Source organism: Natrix helvetica (assembly GCF_964273705.1).
Source record: "Natrix helvetica genome assembly, chromosome: 1".
Taxonomy (NCBI): Eukaryota; Metazoa; Chordata; class Lepidosauria; order Squamata; family Natricidae; genus Natrix; species Natrix helvetica.
The window spans coordinates 275,259,813-275,280,678 of record NC_138548.1 but is presented as its reverse complement, the minus strand read 5'-3'; the positions used below and the strand labels follow the sequence as shown (position 1 = coordinate 275,280,678).

Below are 20,866 nucleotides of genomic sequence, written 5' to 3'. Positions count from 1 at the left end.
AGTAGCAGAAGTGACACTGTAAATCCAGTGCAGTCACATGAATTTTCACTTAGTGGCCACTGCCTTTAGTACTGGAGTTGCCGGTCCCAATTGTTGTTAAGTGGGGGCTACCTGTATAATGATGGAGGAAGCAAGGAGAGAGGTCAAGGCACACAATGTGCTGAGCCTTCTTAATGCCTATGAAGGTGGAAACTGCTGATGTATCTCTCAACTCTGAAGAATGGCAGCCTCTGAATGAGTAGACCATATTGTATTACTTACTCATTAATGATCAAATCTGGAGCAAAACACAGTAGACTTCCATTCGACTGTTTATATGATCTCCATCCTAGAGCAAAAGCCATCAGAAACATCCAGGAATACTGCAGTAGAGTCATCTGGTCATCTAGATGCAAGTTTCTGAAGCCTGTTAGAAAATAAAAGTGGATCCTCTGGACATTATAATTGAAGGACTGCTTACCCAAAGCATTGATTTCATATTCATAATGGTTTATTGAGAAATTGCTTTCTTTAAAGGATTGTTTAAAAACCAAGAGTGGGGAACCTGCAGTCCTTTGCCTAATCTCAAATGTCAACTGACTAGACAAAGAGTGAATTCAGCCTTTTAAATTATTCCTCTGATTTCTTGGGAGAAAGAAGGAAAGAAAGAAGAGTTAATATGAGGTTCCCACAGATTATCTATGCAAACTATGCAAAAAAAAAAAACACCTCTCTTCTTTCCCACCCTTCCCCTTCAACTCTATATTAGGGATCATATCACCTACCTGGTATTGCCTTTGCCCATTTCACTGCAGCAACCACTTGTCTTCCACCTAACATATTGAGAGTTGACATTATGCGCCAAGTTGTGTCTGGTATTGTGCTGTCATAGCCTGAAAACATCACTTCTGGCTCAATGACTTCCAGTAAGGAAACAAGGGTAGGAGTCAGCTGTGGCAGTGTGGTAGGAACTATAGCTTTGCTTGTGGGATTTTCAGCAGTATCCCTTCCTGCAGGCAGGCTGGATTGTTGAATTCCTTTTATTTTCTTTTTTGTCTTTCGTGCTAGAATGTTATTAGAAAATAAAATTTTAAAAAAGCAAAAACATAAAAAAATATTCTGTTTCAACACCACGGACATTCAATTGGCTTAGTTTTATTTGTATGAACAAAAGATGAAACCAGCAATTATATTTGAAAAGAAACACTGCATGGGGAGAATGAACAAAGCAAGAAACAAATAAAAATATTTGTGTCTAGCAGTTTTAATCAGCTCTTCTAATAGTAAATAATTATGAAACAAAATGTAAGGGACAGCATGCTGTAGAACTGGGCATCTTTTATTAAAGAATAAAATTTTGAAACATGAATTATACAAAACTGAAGACTGACTGCTGTACAGTTGGACCAAAACTGAAAATTTTCCTTGTCAATTCATAATACTTTACTTAAGCCATGGATAAAATGTGCTAGATATACTGCTTAAATTATTGCCTCACAAATATTGGTTTGTAATTTGTAAAGCAATTATTTCATCAGTATGACTTTTCACTTTTTATGTACGTAATCCTAAAAACAACATTAATTCATGAAACAGCCATCTCTCACTAGACAATTAAATAGGAAGACAGAGCTCCAATTTTCTCTATATGGTGGTGATGTAAATTATATCACAGGAATCACACTGGTATTCACATTTCCCTGATTTAATTATTTCCTCTACCTGGTTATCTGCCAAGCAACACAGACAATAAGCAGAGAGATGATCTTTATGTAGCTCCTGTTATTATTCATTGTAAAAGGACCTACTATTTATATTGTAATACCAAGAGTTTAAAGTACAAAAGGTCCAACCAATCATCATGACCACTATCTATTACAGCGATGGCGAACCTTTTTTGGCTCGCGTGCCACAAGTGGGGGGAGCGCGGGGGAGTCGTGTGCGGGCGTGCCGCACCCATAATGCAACGCCCGATCCCCGTGTGCATGCGCGCACAACGCACGATCCCCCCCATTTTTACATGCTTTTTTCGCCCTCCCCAGGCTCCAGAGGCTTTATAGGAGCCTGGGGAGGGCGAAAAGAGCCTTCCCCGCCCCCCCGGAGGCTTCAGGGACCTTCCGGAGGCTTCCCTGAAACCTTCGGAACGCTTAAAACGTCCCTGAAGCCTCCGGGGGGGCGGGGAGGCTCTTTTCGCCCTCCCCAGGCTCATATAAAGCCTCTGGAGCCTGGGGAAGGCGAAAAATAGCGTGCCATAGGTTCGCCATCACTGATCTATTAGTTAGATGCCACTCATTCAGGTTCAGCTTTTTCTCTGCATGAAAATACGATTATCATCTTGACCTCTCTTCAGTAATACTTTGAATTTCTTACAAAGATGTTCCAATAATCTCTTTGATGGCATACGCCCACTTTATTCGGAGTCAATGTCGTCTTCTTCCCTCAGATTTGGCAATTGCATTCCTCACCCCCAACCCTAGGTTACCATTTGGTTATGGTGCATATTCAAGGCATACAACTTTCTTCTTACAGAGAGTCTAGGGCGGCCTGACAAGAGTTTTCTTTTCATCCATGGTATTCTTATTATCCAAATACAGATTCTTAATTTGAAAGTGTATCATTCTTTCTCTTATTCCCGTGATGGCGGACCTATAGCACACGTGCCACAGGTGACACACAGAGCCCTCTCTGTGGGCACGCTGGGCTTCGCTCCAGCCGAGCTCTACTGTGCATGCCTGCTGCCAACCAGCTGGTCTTTGAGTCTCTGCCACGCATGCGTGCTCAAATTGCATTTTGGAGCCTTGCGCAGTGCCCCGTTTTGGCTTCCAGTTTGGTGCAGGAAGACTTCCAGGCATAAAAACGGGGCATGGGAGCGCTGCATGAGCCTCCCACCGCACCCCATTTTGGGCCTGGAAAGCCTCCTGCACCAACCTGGAAGCCAAAAATGGACGAAGCGCATGCGCAGGTCACACACACAGTGCATTTTGGGTGCAGCCGCGCATGCACACTTTTGGCACACAACGACAAAAAGGTTAGCAATCACTGTCTTATTCTGTTTCAGGATCCAGCTTTCACAATTGAACATTACTTCTGGAAAGATCATTTTTTAAATTATTCTTATCTCTCGGAACATTTTCCTTTCGTGATCTTGCCTAAGTTTGTCATTGCCTTCCTTTTAAGATTAATTTCTATGCTTTCCAGTATGCAGTTCCTTTATTCTTGAGGACAAGAAAATTAAATTCAGTACTGTACCTACGTTCTCTTCTTTGTTGTAGACCACATTGTCACTAAGCTCACAGTATGGTATTATTTTTTTGTCATTTTATGTTTAATATTATTGTGATTTTTCAACACGTTGTTCCAGTCTTATTACTTTCAACTAACAAAATAGTGTCTGCATATCCCAATTTTACTGGTTTTTTTAACTAGCAGTTCTCTACCCGCTCTGGCAATTTCCTCTGATCCCATTCTTGTAATTTATCCTCTGTGTAAGTTAAATAAATATGAGGAAAATATGCATCTTTGTTTCACTCTCACCACTAATTTGAACCATTTCTCCAAATTAAGTACTTACAGTAGCTTCTTATTTACTGTAAATATTCCTCACAAAAAATATAAATGTATTCTGCCACACTCATTAGTCTTAAACCATTCTATATTCTGGCTTCATCGACAGGGATGTGATGGGGTAAATAATGCTCTATTATCCATGTTAAGTTAGCTAAGGCAGTCCTACATTTTCTGAAATCTGTTCATTTATTATTTATTTATCAAATGTCTATACCAGGGATGTTAAACTGGGGCCCCGCGGCCTGGATACGTTACATGCAGGCCATGCCCACCCCAGGAAAGAAAAACATCCCAAAATGTCACGTGACGGCAATGTGACGCTGTGAGTTTGACACCCGTGATCTACATTGTCCATCTCACCTAAGTGGGCAGCTTACAATTTAGCATTTTTTTCTCCACATCTGTTCTATTATTTAAGATTTTACAAGTTTCCTTATGTTAGGTATTAGTATAATGGTGAAATAATGTGTTCATTTCTTACATCTCTCTTCTTTAGCTGTACACACTGAATTTTTCCAGTTGTTAGGCCACACAGTCTTGTTCCTTGTTAATATGAAACTGCTGGCAGTTCAACTATTCTTTCTTTTGTAACTTTACTCAATGGGCAATTTCATCTATTCTTGCAACCTTCCTATTTGACAGTTGGCTCACTGCTTATTATATTTCACTTCCTAGTAACAGTGGTCCCTGACTATATTGTTTCCCTATTTATAAATATTACTCACATTCAATACTCCTATCTGCAAAGGGTATTCATCTTTCCACCTTTCTTCATTCTCATTTGCCTCTATTGGTTAACTTCCATGATTGCTCTTAAATATTTTTTTATCTTAATTTTTTGTATGTTTTTTCTTTATATTTCTGTATGTTATATTTTGATAAACTAATAACAAAAGTTGAAAGTGATTTTTCGGATCCCCTTTCTTATTATTTTTTGACATTTTTGATATTATTGTTTATATGAGATGGAAATTTACATTAAATCACTGTATCTTTTTATTGCACTAGGATTTTGTTCTCTGTCCTATTCTGAGTATGAAAACAGCTTGTTGTGAAAGCCACTTGGATCTGTTCTACTTTGAAATCTTGGATTCCTCTCCCATCCTTCATTTTTCATATTTTTAAGGCATACTCTGTGTGTGTGAGAGAGAGGGGGGGAGGGAGGGAGGTGTTAAGCTACTAAAGTAGAAACTAGGAAACTGTGAGTTCTAGTCCTGCTTTAGGCATGAAAACCGGCTGCTTGACCTTTGACCAGTCACTGTCTTAGCCGATATCAGTCTCAGATGACAAGCTGGTTGGTCAATTCCTGGGGCAACTAATAGATCAATGCTTGATTAATCTGAAAAAGTTGACCCACATTTGCAGAAAAAAATGCTAGGAAGAACAAAAGTACTGCTTTTTTATTCTTGTAGTCTATATTCTTTGTGGAGTATCTTGCTGACACATGTACTGTACTGTATATAATTAGCAAGTTTAATCCATACATCTGACATCAACAATTCATGGTTTGTTCCAAAATTAGAACAGGTTTTGCTAACTGGATTGCATTTTTCCATCATCTGCTTCCTATTATGTAGTCTGTTTGAGTCCAATATTGTCCATGCAGTGACAATGTATTATTTGTTGTCTATGTAATCTAAGGCAAATGTGTATAGTGTCTATGTAATCTACGTAATCCGAGGCAAATGTGTATAGTGTAGTCTATGTAATCTGAGGCAAATGTTGGTAATAAACAAAAATTCTTTTTAATAAAATTCTAGTATCCCCTACATCATTGCATCTACTTAGCCTATTTTTTTCTTTTGATTCCCCTTTCTGCCATTCCAACTATCCATATTATAACTGAAACAATTCCCTGAAGTTGCCTGATGTATCCTTATAATTTGCCATAACATTTTTCAATGTCTTCCTTCTGTAGTAAGTGCATATATTTTCCAGAAACTAAAATTTAATGACTATCCACTAATTTTAATACATACAATCCTATAATTTATTTATAACTTATAAGCAAGCATACAACTAGTGGTGGAATAGGTCTCTGACTTGTTTAATGTATGGCTGAAAACTGTATCTGTGTTTGACAACAGGAAGAATGTATCAGAAGCACCAAGGCACTTCCAGGATTAGCCAGTGACCTCACCATTGCCCAGGGGACACTCAGTTGGGGGTTCTTTTCATGTCCCACAGTAGCACTCAGGTTCTAACATGGGCTTCCTAACTTCCAACCTAGCCTCCTAATCATGTTAGCCACTGTGCTCCTTAAGAATGTTATTACCGTGTCCTTGTAAAAAAGAGAAAAGCTAGTAAGAGTGAATAAAGCATCTACAAGAAGGTCGTTTTATTTTGTCTGATAATGACTGTTGGCTTATCTGAATTGTCGTTCTCTGGGCACTGCGGCAGAGTCCAAGCATGGGTTAACTTCAGCTTGCTGCCCAAGGACTGAGTTCGAAGTTCATGTAGCCACGCCTCCTGCTCCCTTTAGAGGTCAGTTTAAAAAACTCAGACACCCTAAAAGGATGCAGCTGGGGAGCTTCAGTTCTTGAGCAGCAAGTTGGACTCTCCAAACAGCATACTGTAGCCTTTTATAATTTTTGTTCTTAGCGTACATTAGGTTCTTTACCTTTGTTGGTTTTTTTGCTGTAAAAATCTTCCCTCAGCTCTCCTGATGTATGAAGCAGGCTGCTCGGTGCTAAGCTGCCTTCCGTGATCACGTGGTTGGGGCACCAAAGGGGAGGCTTGTTTAGCGGCCGCTGACAAGCCCAGGGGGCAGGTAACATTAGGAGCAACCAAAAACTGTTGGAGGACTGCATTTAGCACTGGATGCTCTCCTGAGCTCTCCGGATAGTTGACAGCTTCCTGGTGTTGCTGTGAAGTGTGCAGCGGCCATTTTGGAAGGAAAAAAAGTGGCACGCTTTTCTCTTCAAGCCATTGCCTTTGCCTACCTCCAAAGCAGATCGCCGCTGGGCGGGGTCCTAAGACTCTGACCTCGTTCCGGGCCTCCAGACAGGTCTCCCCCTTTCCAGAAAATCATTGCAAGCGGCTGCAGGGAGTTTGGCTGGTTGTTTGGGCCACTCCCTCCTTTTTAATTAGCACGGATCTGCGGGCACCCTGGACTCTTTCCAAACAGGCACCATTTTATTACTTGGCCCCTAGTTAGACTTGCCTCAGGACAGTAACTGAACCAAGGGGCTCTTCTATCTCCTTCTGGGCATCTTCTGGTGGCAAAGACTGTGTTGTGAACCAAAGACATTTATCATGACTAGCACCAGTGGCACCAAGCCTAGGGACCAAACAGGGCCTACCACCAATAAACGCAGCAGGCTCAACCCTGCTGCCAAGGGTGAGAGCACTGGGTGTCCATCGAAGGGGAAGCAGCCAAAAAGGTATTTAAAGCAGTGGAGAAAATGGCTGAGAGACGCCAAAGGGCCCTGGAAAAGCAGTTTCAAAGGGTCCAACAGCTCGCCAGGGATCCTCACCACCTGTGGAGGCCTCTGTAGGCCTTCCCTACCCAATTTCCCCATCCCTGGCAGAGGAAGAGGAGTTTGGCTTTTCTCCCAACCCCTCCAGGGAGTCTCTCAGATCTCAGTTCAAGCTGAAGTTAACCCATGCTTGGACTCTCCAAGCAGCGCCTAGGAGAATAACTCTGGCAGAATATTGATAAAGAGTACCAAAAAATGTATCTCTTAAGGAATTGATCAGGTAGATGTGTGAGTGGCTTTGGGCATGCATTGTGTTTTTGTTAGTTGTTTTACCTGATGTTAGTCACTCAGAGTCACATTTGCAAATTGTGCAACCTTGGAAACTGACTGAAAGACTGATTAAATAAATAAAGCACATTATGATGCTGGGCAGGAAATGTGCAAATGTAACTTCTGCTCTTTAGCAAGTCATTAAAGGGTGCATGACTGGGAGAAAAAAATGCATGCTTGCCAAGTTAGAGAAAATCTATGTTAAAGTTAATTAGATTAGCATTATGGGTACAGAGTATATAGTTATATGGGTATGGAGTTGAAGGTTGGTTATTCAATATTGTAAGACAGAAATACAGTAAGAATCAATGGAATGCCTAGCAACTGGTCCAACACTGAGCAGGGAGTAAGATGAGAATATGTGATATGCCCTGGGTTGCTTGATGTATTTATGGATAATGTATAGTATGAGGGACACATCTGGTGAAATTAGAAGTCTGCTTATCCATCCATCAGATTTATATAGCCACTATCTCACAATCAAGTAACTGTTGGTAATATGAGTACATGTATAATCATGCTATGATCTGTAGTGACTATGTTTGACAGAAAAGTGAACATAGCAATTTATACAGAAATGATGAAGAACCAGAACAAATATATATTGTCCTGTACTCTTAAGTTAACTAAAAATGCTAACTAAAAATTGAGAAATGGATAGAGAAATTTGAACGTGTAAAAATGAGGGTAGATATATAGTGAGTATTATGAAAACTGAGTAGGGAGGTATCAGCAGAAACTAAATGTTGAATGTAACAGGAATGGATGGAATGGAATAGAAACGTTCAATATAACAGGAATGGTATATTTAAATATCTGTACTAAGAGAAGAAAGAGGATTAATAATTAATTGGGGCAGAATGAATGTAGAAGGAATATAAACATTAATTGCCATGATGTTGTGGTGATGATGGCTTTCCTAGAGAAAGAGTATGAAGACTGAACTATATATATGTATGTGAAGGAAGAATCAATAGAGCGCAAACAAGAAAGTTATGGCTGGGTAAGATTGATAAGATTCTTTAAAGAGAGATAATCAAAACAGTGATATATGAAATTGTAGAAATAAAAATGGCTTGCAAGGTCAAGAAATTACCAGTAATATCTACTATTTCAGATGAAATCTAGATTATAATTTTCTATTATATCTCAAATATAAACTATATAATTGCTGTGTAGTTTTTTTCAGAACAAAATTACTGTACAAGTAAAAACATACCAACATATAAACATTATTTTTGGAAACCCAATCATGCCTTTAGCTATGATCAAATGAATTTAGTGAATTTGCCTTTCAGTATTCACATCGTAGGACTAGATTCTAAATTTCTTTCTAATAGCAATTATTAAATGTTTACTTTCTAATAGCAATTAAATGTCTACTCACTCATGAGCTTTATTTTGGTCTATGTAGCTTGTTATACTTAACACAATTAAGTATACAGGCCAAGATCATTAAAAGTTATTTTATGTCTTTCGTGACAGAGCAGTATTTCAGAAAAATGGAGTTTGTTTTGCTATTTTAAGTTTCAAAGCACTGTGTTAAATAATTAAAAGGTTAAATGATAACAGACTTTGTAGTTTTATATATACTGTAAAAGAATTTAGCAGAACATGCAGAATTCACAAAGAATATACACGCTCCTTCCTTAGTCTGTATATAAGTATATGTTTATTTATATCCTGATTTTCTGCTGAGATAAGACTCAAGGCAGCTAACCATTTTTAAAAAACACAATGCAAAATATTAAATTTCATTAATACCATTCTCAACCAACATTTAAAAAGATGGTGAAAGCACTATGTCTTCCAATTTGTTAAAATGCTGACACAACAGGCATTAAATGAATTCCTGAAATTGTATTGTACGGCTTGGAAACAGTATAGGAAAAGATCATTTCCTGTACACCAGAGGAAAAAAGTCTCAGGCAGCAGGGTGATCTTTTAAAAGGGCCTCTTCTGCAGTTCTCAATGAATGGACATATTAAGTTTTTGCACCAACTACAATTTCTAGACCCATGAAGAGTATACTGAATATTTCAAATGGACAGGCATCGGTCACTCACTATCTCTAGATCTGATTAAATCAGGAAACGTTTCTGCCAACTCAACAAATGTAATTGTGCAATAGCGTACCACCCCACAGTTCTCAACTGGCTTTTAATGAAGAATTAGATAAAAATCAAGGAGTATCCCCAGACTATCTTTCAGGGGAATAAACGCTATCTAAAACAAACTGTACCTTCACCCCCACTTTCTAGTTTTTCATTTACCAAAAGTACTATCTTATTTAGATTTCAATTTGGTCTCTCTCATTAGCAAACATAAGTAGTGTTCAGAGGTGTTGATTGCTATCTTAGAGCTAGATGGAAAACTGTGATATCGCTAGCATACTGATGGTGCCCAATTCCAAAAACTCTGAATGACACCGTGAAAAAACCATAGTTTCTTAGAACTTTTCCTCATGCCTGCTTTCCTCCTACCCTTTAATCAGGACAAAAGCATGTGACTATGGAAAGCACTGCCCTACAACCTATTTTATTTGGATCTTGGCCTCCGTTCAATGTAATATGGGGAAGTTTCAGAGAACCGACTGGCAGAATTCCTGCCATCCTCTCCATTCATATCTGTATAAACACCCAGGGAAAATGGGTAAAACCTTTGTTGCACATTCAATAGCTATCCAGAGCATCCATTCCATGCCAGGAATAGAGTTACGATCCTGCTGCATCACTGTGTGGAATTTTCTGCAATGGAGTAACTGGTAAAAGGAAGAATGAATTGATAGTAAGTAGGCAACATTGAGGAAATAAAGAACCGAACACGAGAAGGAGGGGGAGGAGGAAGTAGGGAGATTTAGTGAAATCTCGAGGTGAATCATATGAACAGATACTGAATTTGAAACTGAGCCTTTCTGCAGATTCATTAGTGGTTTGGTACTTTATAGACCACCAATACAGAAATAATATGGCTAAAAAACCAAATATTTTTGTCAGTTTGGGGTAATAGGGGTTGCTAGAAACTAGGAGACTGGTGATTTTAGTCCTGCCTTAGGCAGAACAACCAGCTGGGTGACCTTAGACCAGTTATTCTTTCAGCCCAACCCATGAAGGTGGGGAAAAATCTAATAAATAAAAATATTTCTTGCCAACTTCTCCATATAAGAAAAAGGGAAGTGTGAAAAAAATAAAATTCATCATAATTTAGCTCCCAATCTGTAGTCTGCTTAGTGTACTTATACAAAAGAAACAAGTGTATGCCAAAACATCTCCTGTTCTTCCACAATCTTCTGAACATATCGAATTACAATACAATAGCAGAGTTGGAAGGGACCTTGGAGGTTTTCCAGTCCAACCCCCTGCCTAGGCAGGAAACCCTATACCGTTTCAGACAAATGGCTATCCAACATCTTCTTAAAGACTTCCAGAATTGACTTCCAGAATTGAACCATAAACCCTAGCTCACTGAAATCCCCAAATTTAAAATTCTAGAAGATGTAACACTATGAGTAACACATTTATTTGTTTATTCAATCAGCATATGCCATACCATGTGTGAAGGCCGAGTGATTTTTAATATTAGTATCAGGACATTAAAAACAAAAATCAATTAATATAACAATAAACAATTAGTCTGATGCACCACCATTCAATCAATAAATCAATTTATTATAGTCTTCTACATTCAAAGTAATACGATTTTGTTCTTCTCAAATATCCTTCTAAATACCCATGTTTTTGGCTCCCCAAAAGCATAGTAAGGAAGAATGAATAGGATGCGCAAAGTTAAACTGTTCCAAAGGAGTGAAGTCATCATTGAGAACATTTGAGCTGAGGTCACTGAAGATGACATTCCCTCAGTTTGACCCTCTTTTCCATATTTTATTTGATAGGCAGATTCAACTTGTACCCTTCTGGTTGTAATTTAAATTCTTACCCAGAGCTAATTGCAGGATGTATTAGTGGTGTCATATAGGTGAACTTTGGTGCACTTATTATCTACCTGGATGGCTCCATGTTGCACCAGCTGAAACTTTCAACCACATCCTCATGTAGATCATACTGCCATAGCCCAACTGACAAAGGCATGAATAATTGTTAACAAAAGGCTCTAAAAGAAAGGTCACAGCTAGTGCAGAAGATGCAATTGTGCAAAGCACATGACCACAGCTTCCACTTGCTACTGTGGCTGGAACTGTGAGTCCAGAAAGAGCCTCAAGTTGCAGCTCAGATTTGTTTAGGGAAGAACTATTTCATTCAGACTAAAACTGACTCTCTCCCCACTGACTCAAATCGGTATTAAAGACCACAAAAAGTCCAAAAGAATCTGTGTCCTAATCCAGCCAAAAATCCTCAACAAGAGTCACCAATGTGGCCGCAATCCTACACTACGCTTGAAATCGAATTGAAAGGGATCCAGATAATCTCTTTCATCGACAATTGTAACTATAGTCCAAACTATTTTCTCAACAACTTTCCTAAAACAAGGTAACTTACAGACCAGTCAGTGATAATCTAGAACTGTTATCAGCAGGAAACCTAAACTGAAACACGTTAAAGCAACTACCCATCATCCCCACAAAAAAAGTGGCTGCTGTTTCTGTAATTCAATTTATAATAACAAAGAGGCTGTTGTATAATTTGACTTTTAAGATGAATTTGGGTATCTTTCAATTAGGCTTTGTTTCATTAAGCCATTTCTTAAATAGCTTTGGACTAAATAATGTCCAAAGATGGGGGCTGGTGCACATCCTTAACATTAGCAATTTACATACATAGAAAATCAGGCTACAATTGTTTAGCCTAGAAAGAGAACTTCAGTACACAATATGGAAGACAAAGGTTTAAATTATGAATGCAGAAAAATAGTTCAATTCTATCAAGAATAAGGCAGGCATATGACAAATATAAGCAGTAATAAATATATACTGTAAGCAAGAGAAAACTGTGGTCATTAGTTTAAGCACCTTCATGTATTATTCCTGCAAACAGGAATAGGGGCTAAATACATCTGAATAGGGGCTAAAAACTCATGAAACTTGGCCTAACCTAACAAATATGCAGTATACTAAAATTCAACATATGATAAATGGATTTCCAGATAATAAAAACCCAATACACATAAATCATCCAAGTGGATTTGGTGAAGAATTCATGAACAGCAACAGTTACGACTAGATCAATGTACTCAGCGCATACCTGTTTTTTTAAAAAATTCAAGTAGAAAAAAAAAGGGAAGCAATACCTACAATCGTACTCCTGTCTGAGCAGTAACAAAAGAAGGAAATTAGAATTTACCTTCAAGGTTCATCCCAGCTTGAAGACATTTCCGGTAGCGGCAAGCAGGGCAGTTCTTTCTCCGAATTTTATCGATAATACAATCATTTCTTCCAGCACAGAGATAATTGTGCTGTCCTGCATTTCAAAAGAACAGAAATTATAAATTTTACAACCGGTCATTAAGCAAATTGCTGCAATCATTAAGTGAATTGCATGGTCATTAAGTGAATCCAGATTTCCCAATGGACATTTTTGCCAGAAATTGCCAAAAACAGGGTGTAAATCATGAACATGTGACTGCAATTGATAGTAAATATGTGCCTGAATTGTGATCACATGACCATAGGGATGGGGCAATCAGGTTACTTTTTCAGAGGTGGTCACAACTTTGAATTGTCATTACATGATTGGTCATAAACTGAGAATTACCAGCATTTTTCAACATAAGAAAATATCATTAAATTTTTATGTGATTACTTTTACTTACTATTTACATTTTATTTTTATATGTGAAGAAAGTATCACAATTCAAGATTATGGCTGTTTTGTGTTCCTTGCATATTTTCCTTCCCTTCCCATGAATGATTGCAACCTCCTTCCCTTTCATGCATACAATTAGGGAAAATGACGTCTCAATAGGTAAAGTAAATTCTGCATGTATCTGTCTGATCTCTCTAATCACATTCCATCTTTGACATATAAAGCAAAGCTTTCAAGCCTGCACAATCTGTTTTATAAAACTTACTACAATATGGATCTATGGTAACCACATAAATATACCCCCCCTCGAAAAAAAAAAGAAACCTGTCTCAGAGATGAGAACTTATTACCATTTGTATCTTTATCAGTCCTGCCGATATTGTGTTCTTTAATATCCAGAATTCTCAGAAATAGCCATCCTATCTTGGAATTCTAAACTCTGCAGCCTATAAATATGTGTCTGTGTGTGTGTTCATATTTTGAGTCAGCACTGAATTTCTGGAGTTTGCTTGCGCTAGTCCCTGTAGTTTTCTTGGAAAGATTTTCAGAAAAGATTTCCATAGCCTTCTTCCTAGGGCTGAGAAAAGTGACTTGCCAAAAGTCACCCAGTTGGCTTAATGCCTAAGGCAAGACCAGATCTCCCAGTCTCCCCGTTTCTAGCACGGTGTCTTTAACCAGTGCACCAAATTGTAGACAAATGAAGGCAAGGCTCTCCCAAATTGAGAACACTGACCTAACCAACAGGCAAGTAAACTATATGTAGCAAGAAGAATATTAACATCAAATTCATCCCCACATATGGCCAGCACAGTGAAACAGCCCATGATATTTTATTACATTTGCTATTTTTAAGGGTAGCAAGCTTAAAATATAATCAGCATACTTAAACTCAATTTTAAAGTTAGGAATATTGAGACTCTAACTTAAATAACTTTATTTTTGAGACTTTTAATGTACATTATTTCTTCAGCTATATATGTTTTATAAGATAACCACATTGCAGTTTTACTCAATTATTCTTTACTAAATGCTGCAGGAAGAGAATACTGCTGGAAGAAGAGAGCAAAGATAGTACTGTGGAAGAAACTGTGCATGCACCAAGACGGGGATGATCAAACCCATACTGAATGAGACCAGTGCAACTAGATATGCAATACTCATCCAAAGAATATGTGGCCATTAGGAGCAACAGAAAAGGAAGAAGAAAAAATTGTCAGAAGGATGCAGAATGGGAATATACAAAGTACCGTATTCCTCCCCTTCATCCCCTCCTGCTTGTTTAGCAGTCTAACTTAGCTGTTGCAGTGTAATATTCCTCCAGATATCTGAATTGATTTTATTTATTTGTACCCCATCTTTATTGTTTTTACAAATAACTTAAGGCCGTGAAAATATGTAACACACCTTCCTCCTCCTGTTTTCCCTACAACAACCACCCTATGTATGAGATGGGGTGGGCTGAGAGACAGTGACTGGTTTAAAGTCATTCAGCTGTCTTTCATGGCTAATGCAGGACTTGAACTCATGGTCTCCCACTTTCTAGCATGGTGTCTTAAACACTAGACCAAACTGGCTCTCTAGTTTGATACTGGTTTTATTGGAGGCTGGTAATTTAATTCTCTGAAGGATTCTTTAGGAGTGAAAGTAAGAGTTTGGGAATTTTTCATTACTTCTTAAAAATTTGGATTTTGATTTATTGCCATGAAAAATAATTGGTTAAATGAAAAATATTTAATGACTATGCATGCACATGCTCACCCATATATATGTAATTTCAACTGCTTTTCTAATAGTGCTGCATTGCCACTCCAACATACAACTTATTAGAATAAGAGCAAAACTGTATTTTTATTACTATGGAAAAATTCAATTTAAGATATCTATCAGTATCATTTTCTCAAGAAAGGAATGATGCATTATGTGCATATTTTTTAGCTTACATGAAGCTGAAATACCACAGTAAGCTTCTAGCAAGGCCAGTTTGGGAAATCTAGTTTTGAAATGCTGCTTTAAGATATATTGATTTTACCACTTTAAAAGAGCAGGGAGGAAACAATTTGGGTTTTGGAGCATATGAAGTGGGCAAACTAAAACCTTTGGAATTTTTATGGAACCAGAGATTCAAGTATAAGCAAATCTTGGCAGCAAACTAAATCTAACTATAGCTTTTAAAGACCAGATTCTTTCCAAATTGAATTATGAAGCAGTATTAAACATGAGCAAAAATAACAAAAATAAGAGAAAGCAATGAATGATAACAGGTCTCTTTTTATCAGGGTCAGAATAACAGAGTTGGGAGGGACCTTGGGATCTTCTAGTCTAACCCCTTGCTCAAGCAGGATGATGGCGAACCTATGGCATGCATAGCAGTTGCAACTGCTCTTCTGATTTCCAGTGCACACATGCAAACTGGCCTTTGTGGGCGTTGGAGCACCAGAAAATGACTTGAGAACGGCCCAGAAAATGGCGGAAAACTGCCTGAGAAACCATTTTTTGGCCCGTTTTCAGGCCATTTCTGGGGCGTTTTCGCCCAGGAAAACGCCCAAAAAACACCCATGCATGTGCCGGCCAGCTGGTGTCCGGGTTTCTGGCACTCTGGCATATGCACATGCATGCATATCAACACGTTCCAGTTTGGGCACTCAGTGCCGAAAAGGTTCGCCATCACTACCCTATACCATGGGTGTCAAACTCGCAGCGTCACGTCACCGTCATGTGATGTTTTGCGATGTTTTTCTCATTTGCAGAGCTGAGATGGACATGGCCTGCGCACGATGCATCCAGCCCTTGGGCCGCTAGTTTAACACCCCTGCCCTATACCATTTCAGACAAATGGTTGCCCAATCTCTTCTTAAAAACACCCACTTTTGGAGCACCCACAACTTCTGGAGGCAAGTTTAAAACAATTAATTGTTTTCCCTATCAGGAAATTTCTTCTTAACTCTAGGTTGGTCCTTTCCTTGATTAATTTCTACCCACTGTCACACAAACTTAGAAAGCAATAATTATTTCTTAAAAATAAAGGGAGGGAGGTAAGGTATTATCTCTGAACATCACAGTGAAATCTGGTCAAGGAGATTAGGGAAAACTGACAAAGAAGGGATATTGGAGATTCTATAATGTAAAAACAAACCATTCTTTCCTGGTTCATTTTAGAGCTGGATTAGAGGGCATAAGCCTGTTCAGCTTCTTCTTCAAGAGGTTCTTAAACACTAGCCCTCTGAAGATTTCTGGACAAAATACAGCAAACAAAGCATCATGATAGATTCATAATTTGGAGGTCCAAAACAGAACGTCAAACCTTTTCTTCTGTATATTGCTCCACCCTGCTTCAACACTACTCCACAGAGTTGCCTTCTCCACTTGCACAAATAGGACGAGAAGACTGAAGATGGGTTGCAAAGTAGATGCAGGGAAGCTTTGAGCAGCTGCATTATGCTACAGTAGTAGTGTAGTTCTCCTGCATGATTTCTCTTGCTACTTTTTGTTTGAACTAGAATCCTTGTCTACTTTTATAATATGCTAATAATTCCGCAAGAAAAAATAGTTGTACTAAGATTATGGATTTGGAAGAAAACATTGATTACTTATACCATACAATCCTAATGATTCAGATTGTAATAATCACATTGCTTCTTACCTTCCACAGCTCTTTTGAAGAACACTTTGCAGCTGCCACATGTCAGGACACCATAATGACACCCAGAAGCCTCATCTGAGCAAACAAGGCAAAGCTTGGGAGGTGGTCCCGTAGTTGCTGAAGAGGTAGATGGTGAACTGCTCACATCAGATCTTACTCCAGGGCTAAAGAAATATTTCAAATAAAATTACATTTCAAAAAGGAATCCAAACACAAGAAATGTTATATGAAGATTTCCAAAATGTATCTTTCTTTTTTGTTCTGTGATCAAAAGGCAATTCAGAAATAAGTTTATAAAATAAATAGATTTTATTTCTATTTATTTCTGAATTAGAAAGGAAATTTGCTAGGATTTTTATCTTAGCAAATACTGTTAGAATATCAGTTAGAATCTACCCAAGACAGCTTTAATCTTTTAAAAGCATTGTTTTGAGGCCATTAGGAACAGCAGAATACTTCAATATCTACACATGATACTTTCAGAGAGATAAAACCACAATACTTTCTTGAGGAAGAAGCATTACATAATTACTGGCACAGAAACAACTGGAACCGAGCTGGCTGTTGAAGGAAGTTAGAAATTCTGATGCAATAGTTTCCATTAAATGAAAGTTAACATCAAAATTATACAGCAACCTGGGTATTTATTTCTGAGACATTTGCTCTGAGTTAGAAACCAGATTCAATGACCTTCCAATTGACACTAAATTGCAATGGCCAAAATACCTCCATCACTGATCATAATAGCTTAAGCTTCTCGAAGCAAGAAAGCATATCTGGGGAGCCATGTTTTCCACACTATTAAAGTGTGAAAAAAGGTCATGTCACTTATTTCAGTGCTGTTGTAACTTTGGGTGGTCACTAAATGACTATTTTAAGTCGAGGACTACCTGTATAATGTTGAAAGCAAAAAGAATCAGGATTGGAATGCCAGATCTAAGCAATTACTGTCAGTCATGAGAAAAGCAATCTATAGTTAAAATTACAAGCAGAAACGTGATTTAGAAATAAATATTTTAGATATTTCAGAAACATTAAAAATTCTATGACTTTTCTTAATTATGAATTAAGCTGAAAAAAATTAAACTTTATTTGGGTTTTAGCTCCAAAAATTACTTTTGCTTAATGGCTTATGGCCCTTTCCTCTATCACATTAATCAGCAATATAGATTCTTTTCCACCTAAACCTTCATTAATACAATATTACAGATCAAATATATGAGCACAAGCTTCTATTACCATAAACAAGGTCAATAAGGTTTCCTTTAGCCCTTCAAAACAAGATTGTTATGACAACTTACAAAATATTCCCAAAAATACACCCAGAATATCCCAAGTTTATTTCTTACATCCTAAAGTAAACTAGGAAACATTACATTAGTTTTTTGTTAACAACAGTATTTGGGACTAGAATTTCTGTCAGGACACGATGCGGTTGCACAGTGCAATGTCACATGAATACCACCCAGAATATCCCATTTCTCAATGATGAGGAGAGGGAGGTGCTACAAGTGGGCTATCGTCAATCTTGATTGGTCCATAGATTGAGAGAAAATGTTGTGGCCACTCCTCTACTCCTTCTGCCCAGTTTCCTCTCAGTGTATGGTCCAAATAGGTTGGTAGTTTCTTGGCTATTGCTAGTTAGAGATCTAAACTAAATTGAATGTTCATTTTGGCTAATTCGGTCTTCTTCTAAATTCATTTAAAATTGGCTTTGAGTATTGCTGTCAGGGTTCGTCGCCGTCTCACGGGGGGTGCCGGATTGTGATCGGACTGATCTGGAGTGCCTGCAGCCAAAGTCTCCACTGAGGATATTGAGGTGAGGGTGACTGCCTTTTAACTGTCGCTGGGCTCACGTGTGGTTGTGGCCCCGGGGAGTGGGAAAAGTGTTGCGGCTCATTTAAAAGTGATACCCTGACAGCTCTCTCCTTCCCTTGCAGCGAGCCAGCAGTCACCTCCAAAGCACCTTCTCAGGATGCCGGAGATCGCAGCAGCGCAGATCTTCTTAGGGAGCTCCCGACAATAGCGATTGCAGCTTGAGCGCACAGGCGTTGAAATTCTCATCCGCGCCGCCCACCATTCTAATGAAGCGGACAGCCGTTATTCTAGCCGGTGGCCATTTTGAAGCCTTCCTTAAGTGCGGTGGGCATTTTATATTGGCCACAAGGCGTGTGCATTGCATTGAGATTGCCAAGACATTATACAAATTGCGGCCGCAATTTTAACGGGGAAGGAGGACCTAGACAGCGGTTTCCCACTAGGTTACCAGTGAAGGACCTTGCCTTTTTGATTAAGTCATAGAGAGTGATAGGATGGCATCCAGGCAGGAAAAGACAGATGCACCTCAGAGCTCTGAGGTAACAGCCTCTGGGTTTAAGCCTAGGGCAGTGGCAACCAAGCCCATGGCAGCGCAAAGATCATCAAGAGCCACGCTCCGAGATGAATAGCGGAGACAACGGGCTTTGGAAAAAAGAGTGGCCCAGGCAGAACGCATGCTGCAGGACAATCTAGTGTGTGGTAATAGTCCTCTCTCCAGGGCATCTAGCCCGGTGTCTTCCTTGGCCCCCTCCCCGAGCAGAGGGTGTGGGAGTGTTAGGATGGATGTCTCCCCTTCTCCCTCCATTTCTCCCAGGGCCATTCGGGGAGTCATGGGGATCCCCATGGAAGGGACATCCAGGGACTTTCTGCTTCCGCATCCCACCCTAGCACCTTGACCCGAGTCTCCTGGTGTGGAGGACATGGGTGATGAATATGACGAATTTGACAAAACTTGCCTCCTAATATTCAAAGACTTATTGCCTCAGCCATCTCGCATGGCATTGCCTCAGGCATGAAACAACAACAGGGCAAGCATCCAGTCCTCAAGAGGGCTCAACCTACCTCAGCTTCTGCTCTACCTCCTGAAGAAGGAGATGCCCCTGGTTCCCCTTCCCTAGCTAGTGAGGGGTCAAGTGTCTGGGGAGGAGCCCGTGCATGGCATAGTGATGTCCAATGAGGAGGACCCTGGGAAACAGGATTCCCTTTCCTTTGCTGGTCTTTTTCAACCCATATTGTTTAAACAATTATTAACTAAGGCTAAGTCCACGACTAAATTGGGCGGGAACAAGTCAACTCCCACCCCAGAGTCTCAGAAGAATCCGTCAAAATTCCAGTAGACAAGGAAGAGGTTCCAGCCCCTCCTCTCTTCCTAGAAGTAGTTAAGAGTCAGTGGTCTCAACCAGGCACTTTCCCAAACTCTGGAGTGAACGACAGGAAATTTTATAACATGGATCAATCCTTCTCCCAAGCACTCCAGGTATCCATAGTTGACAATCCAGTGGCGGCCTTGTCATCATCGGCCGCAGTGGTTGCAGGTGACGTGGCAGACACTGAAGCTGAAGGCTGAGGATAAGAAAGCTGAACTCATCCTCAGGGTTTTCAGGCTTCAGCTTGGGCCATTAAGGCAGCGGCTGCTGCCTCCTTTTTTAGTAGAACAACCTTATTGTAGTTGCAGCAGTTGAAGGACCGCACACCCCCGGAAGACGCCTGCACAATGAGAGATCTTAGCAAAATTGTGGTGACACAATATTCCGCGGACGCTACTCTAAATTCCGTTAAATTTGCCTCTCGAGCTTTAGTTGCCTCTGAAGTCTCAAAATGCCTCCTGTGGTTAAAGAACTGGCAGGTTGATAAGTCGAAGTTTCACATGACATCAGTACCATATCCAGGCGGCAAGCTATTTGGCGAGTCCTTGGACCCAGCCCTGATTCTGATTTCCACCATTCTGATTCTGATTGGGGATAGGTTTCAGTCCAGGAACTATTTCCAGGACAGGAATAGGGGTCAGGGTCAAACCAGATGGCCCTTTTGAGGGGGGAGGTCATCCATTCCACAGAAGAAAGTGAGTCCAATCCCTCATTTCCTGTAGGCGGCCGCCTGAATCATCTTGCATCACAATGGGAACACATAACTTCAGATGCCTGGATCTTGTATTCTGTCCAACAGGGCCTCAGATTGGAATTTCTATCTTCCACCATGAATTATTTCAGGTCTTTGCCTTCATCCCAGAGCCCGGCCAGGCATGAGCTGATTCGGCTCGCAATTCAACACTTATTGGAGATTCGAGCCATAGAGCCGGTTCCTTTGGAGGAGCAGGGTTGGGATTTTATTCCAACCTCTTCATAGTTCCAAAA

At 39.6% G+C, this 20,866-nt stretch overlaps 1 protein-coding gene across 1 annotated transcript in view; it reads right to left on the bottom strand.

The window, feature by feature from the left end:
• The window catches only part of NR3C1 (nuclear receptor subfamily 3 group C member 1), a 64,416-nt gene that overhangs the window by 9,572 nt on the left and 33,978 nt on the right, over positions 1–20,866 (bottom strand). Inside the window, exons 3-6 of the mRNA XM_081937986.1 lie at positions 16,695–16,858; positions 12,593–12,709; positions 765–1,043; positions 262–406 (exon numbers count right to left, since the gene is read on the bottom strand). Of these exons, the coding sequence (XP_081794112.1) occupies positions 262–406; positions 765–1,043; positions 12,593–12,709; positions 16,695–16,858 (705 nt within the window). The remainder of the gene's footprint in view (positions 1–261; positions 407–764; positions 1,044–12,592; positions 12,710–16,694; positions 16,859–20,866) is intronic.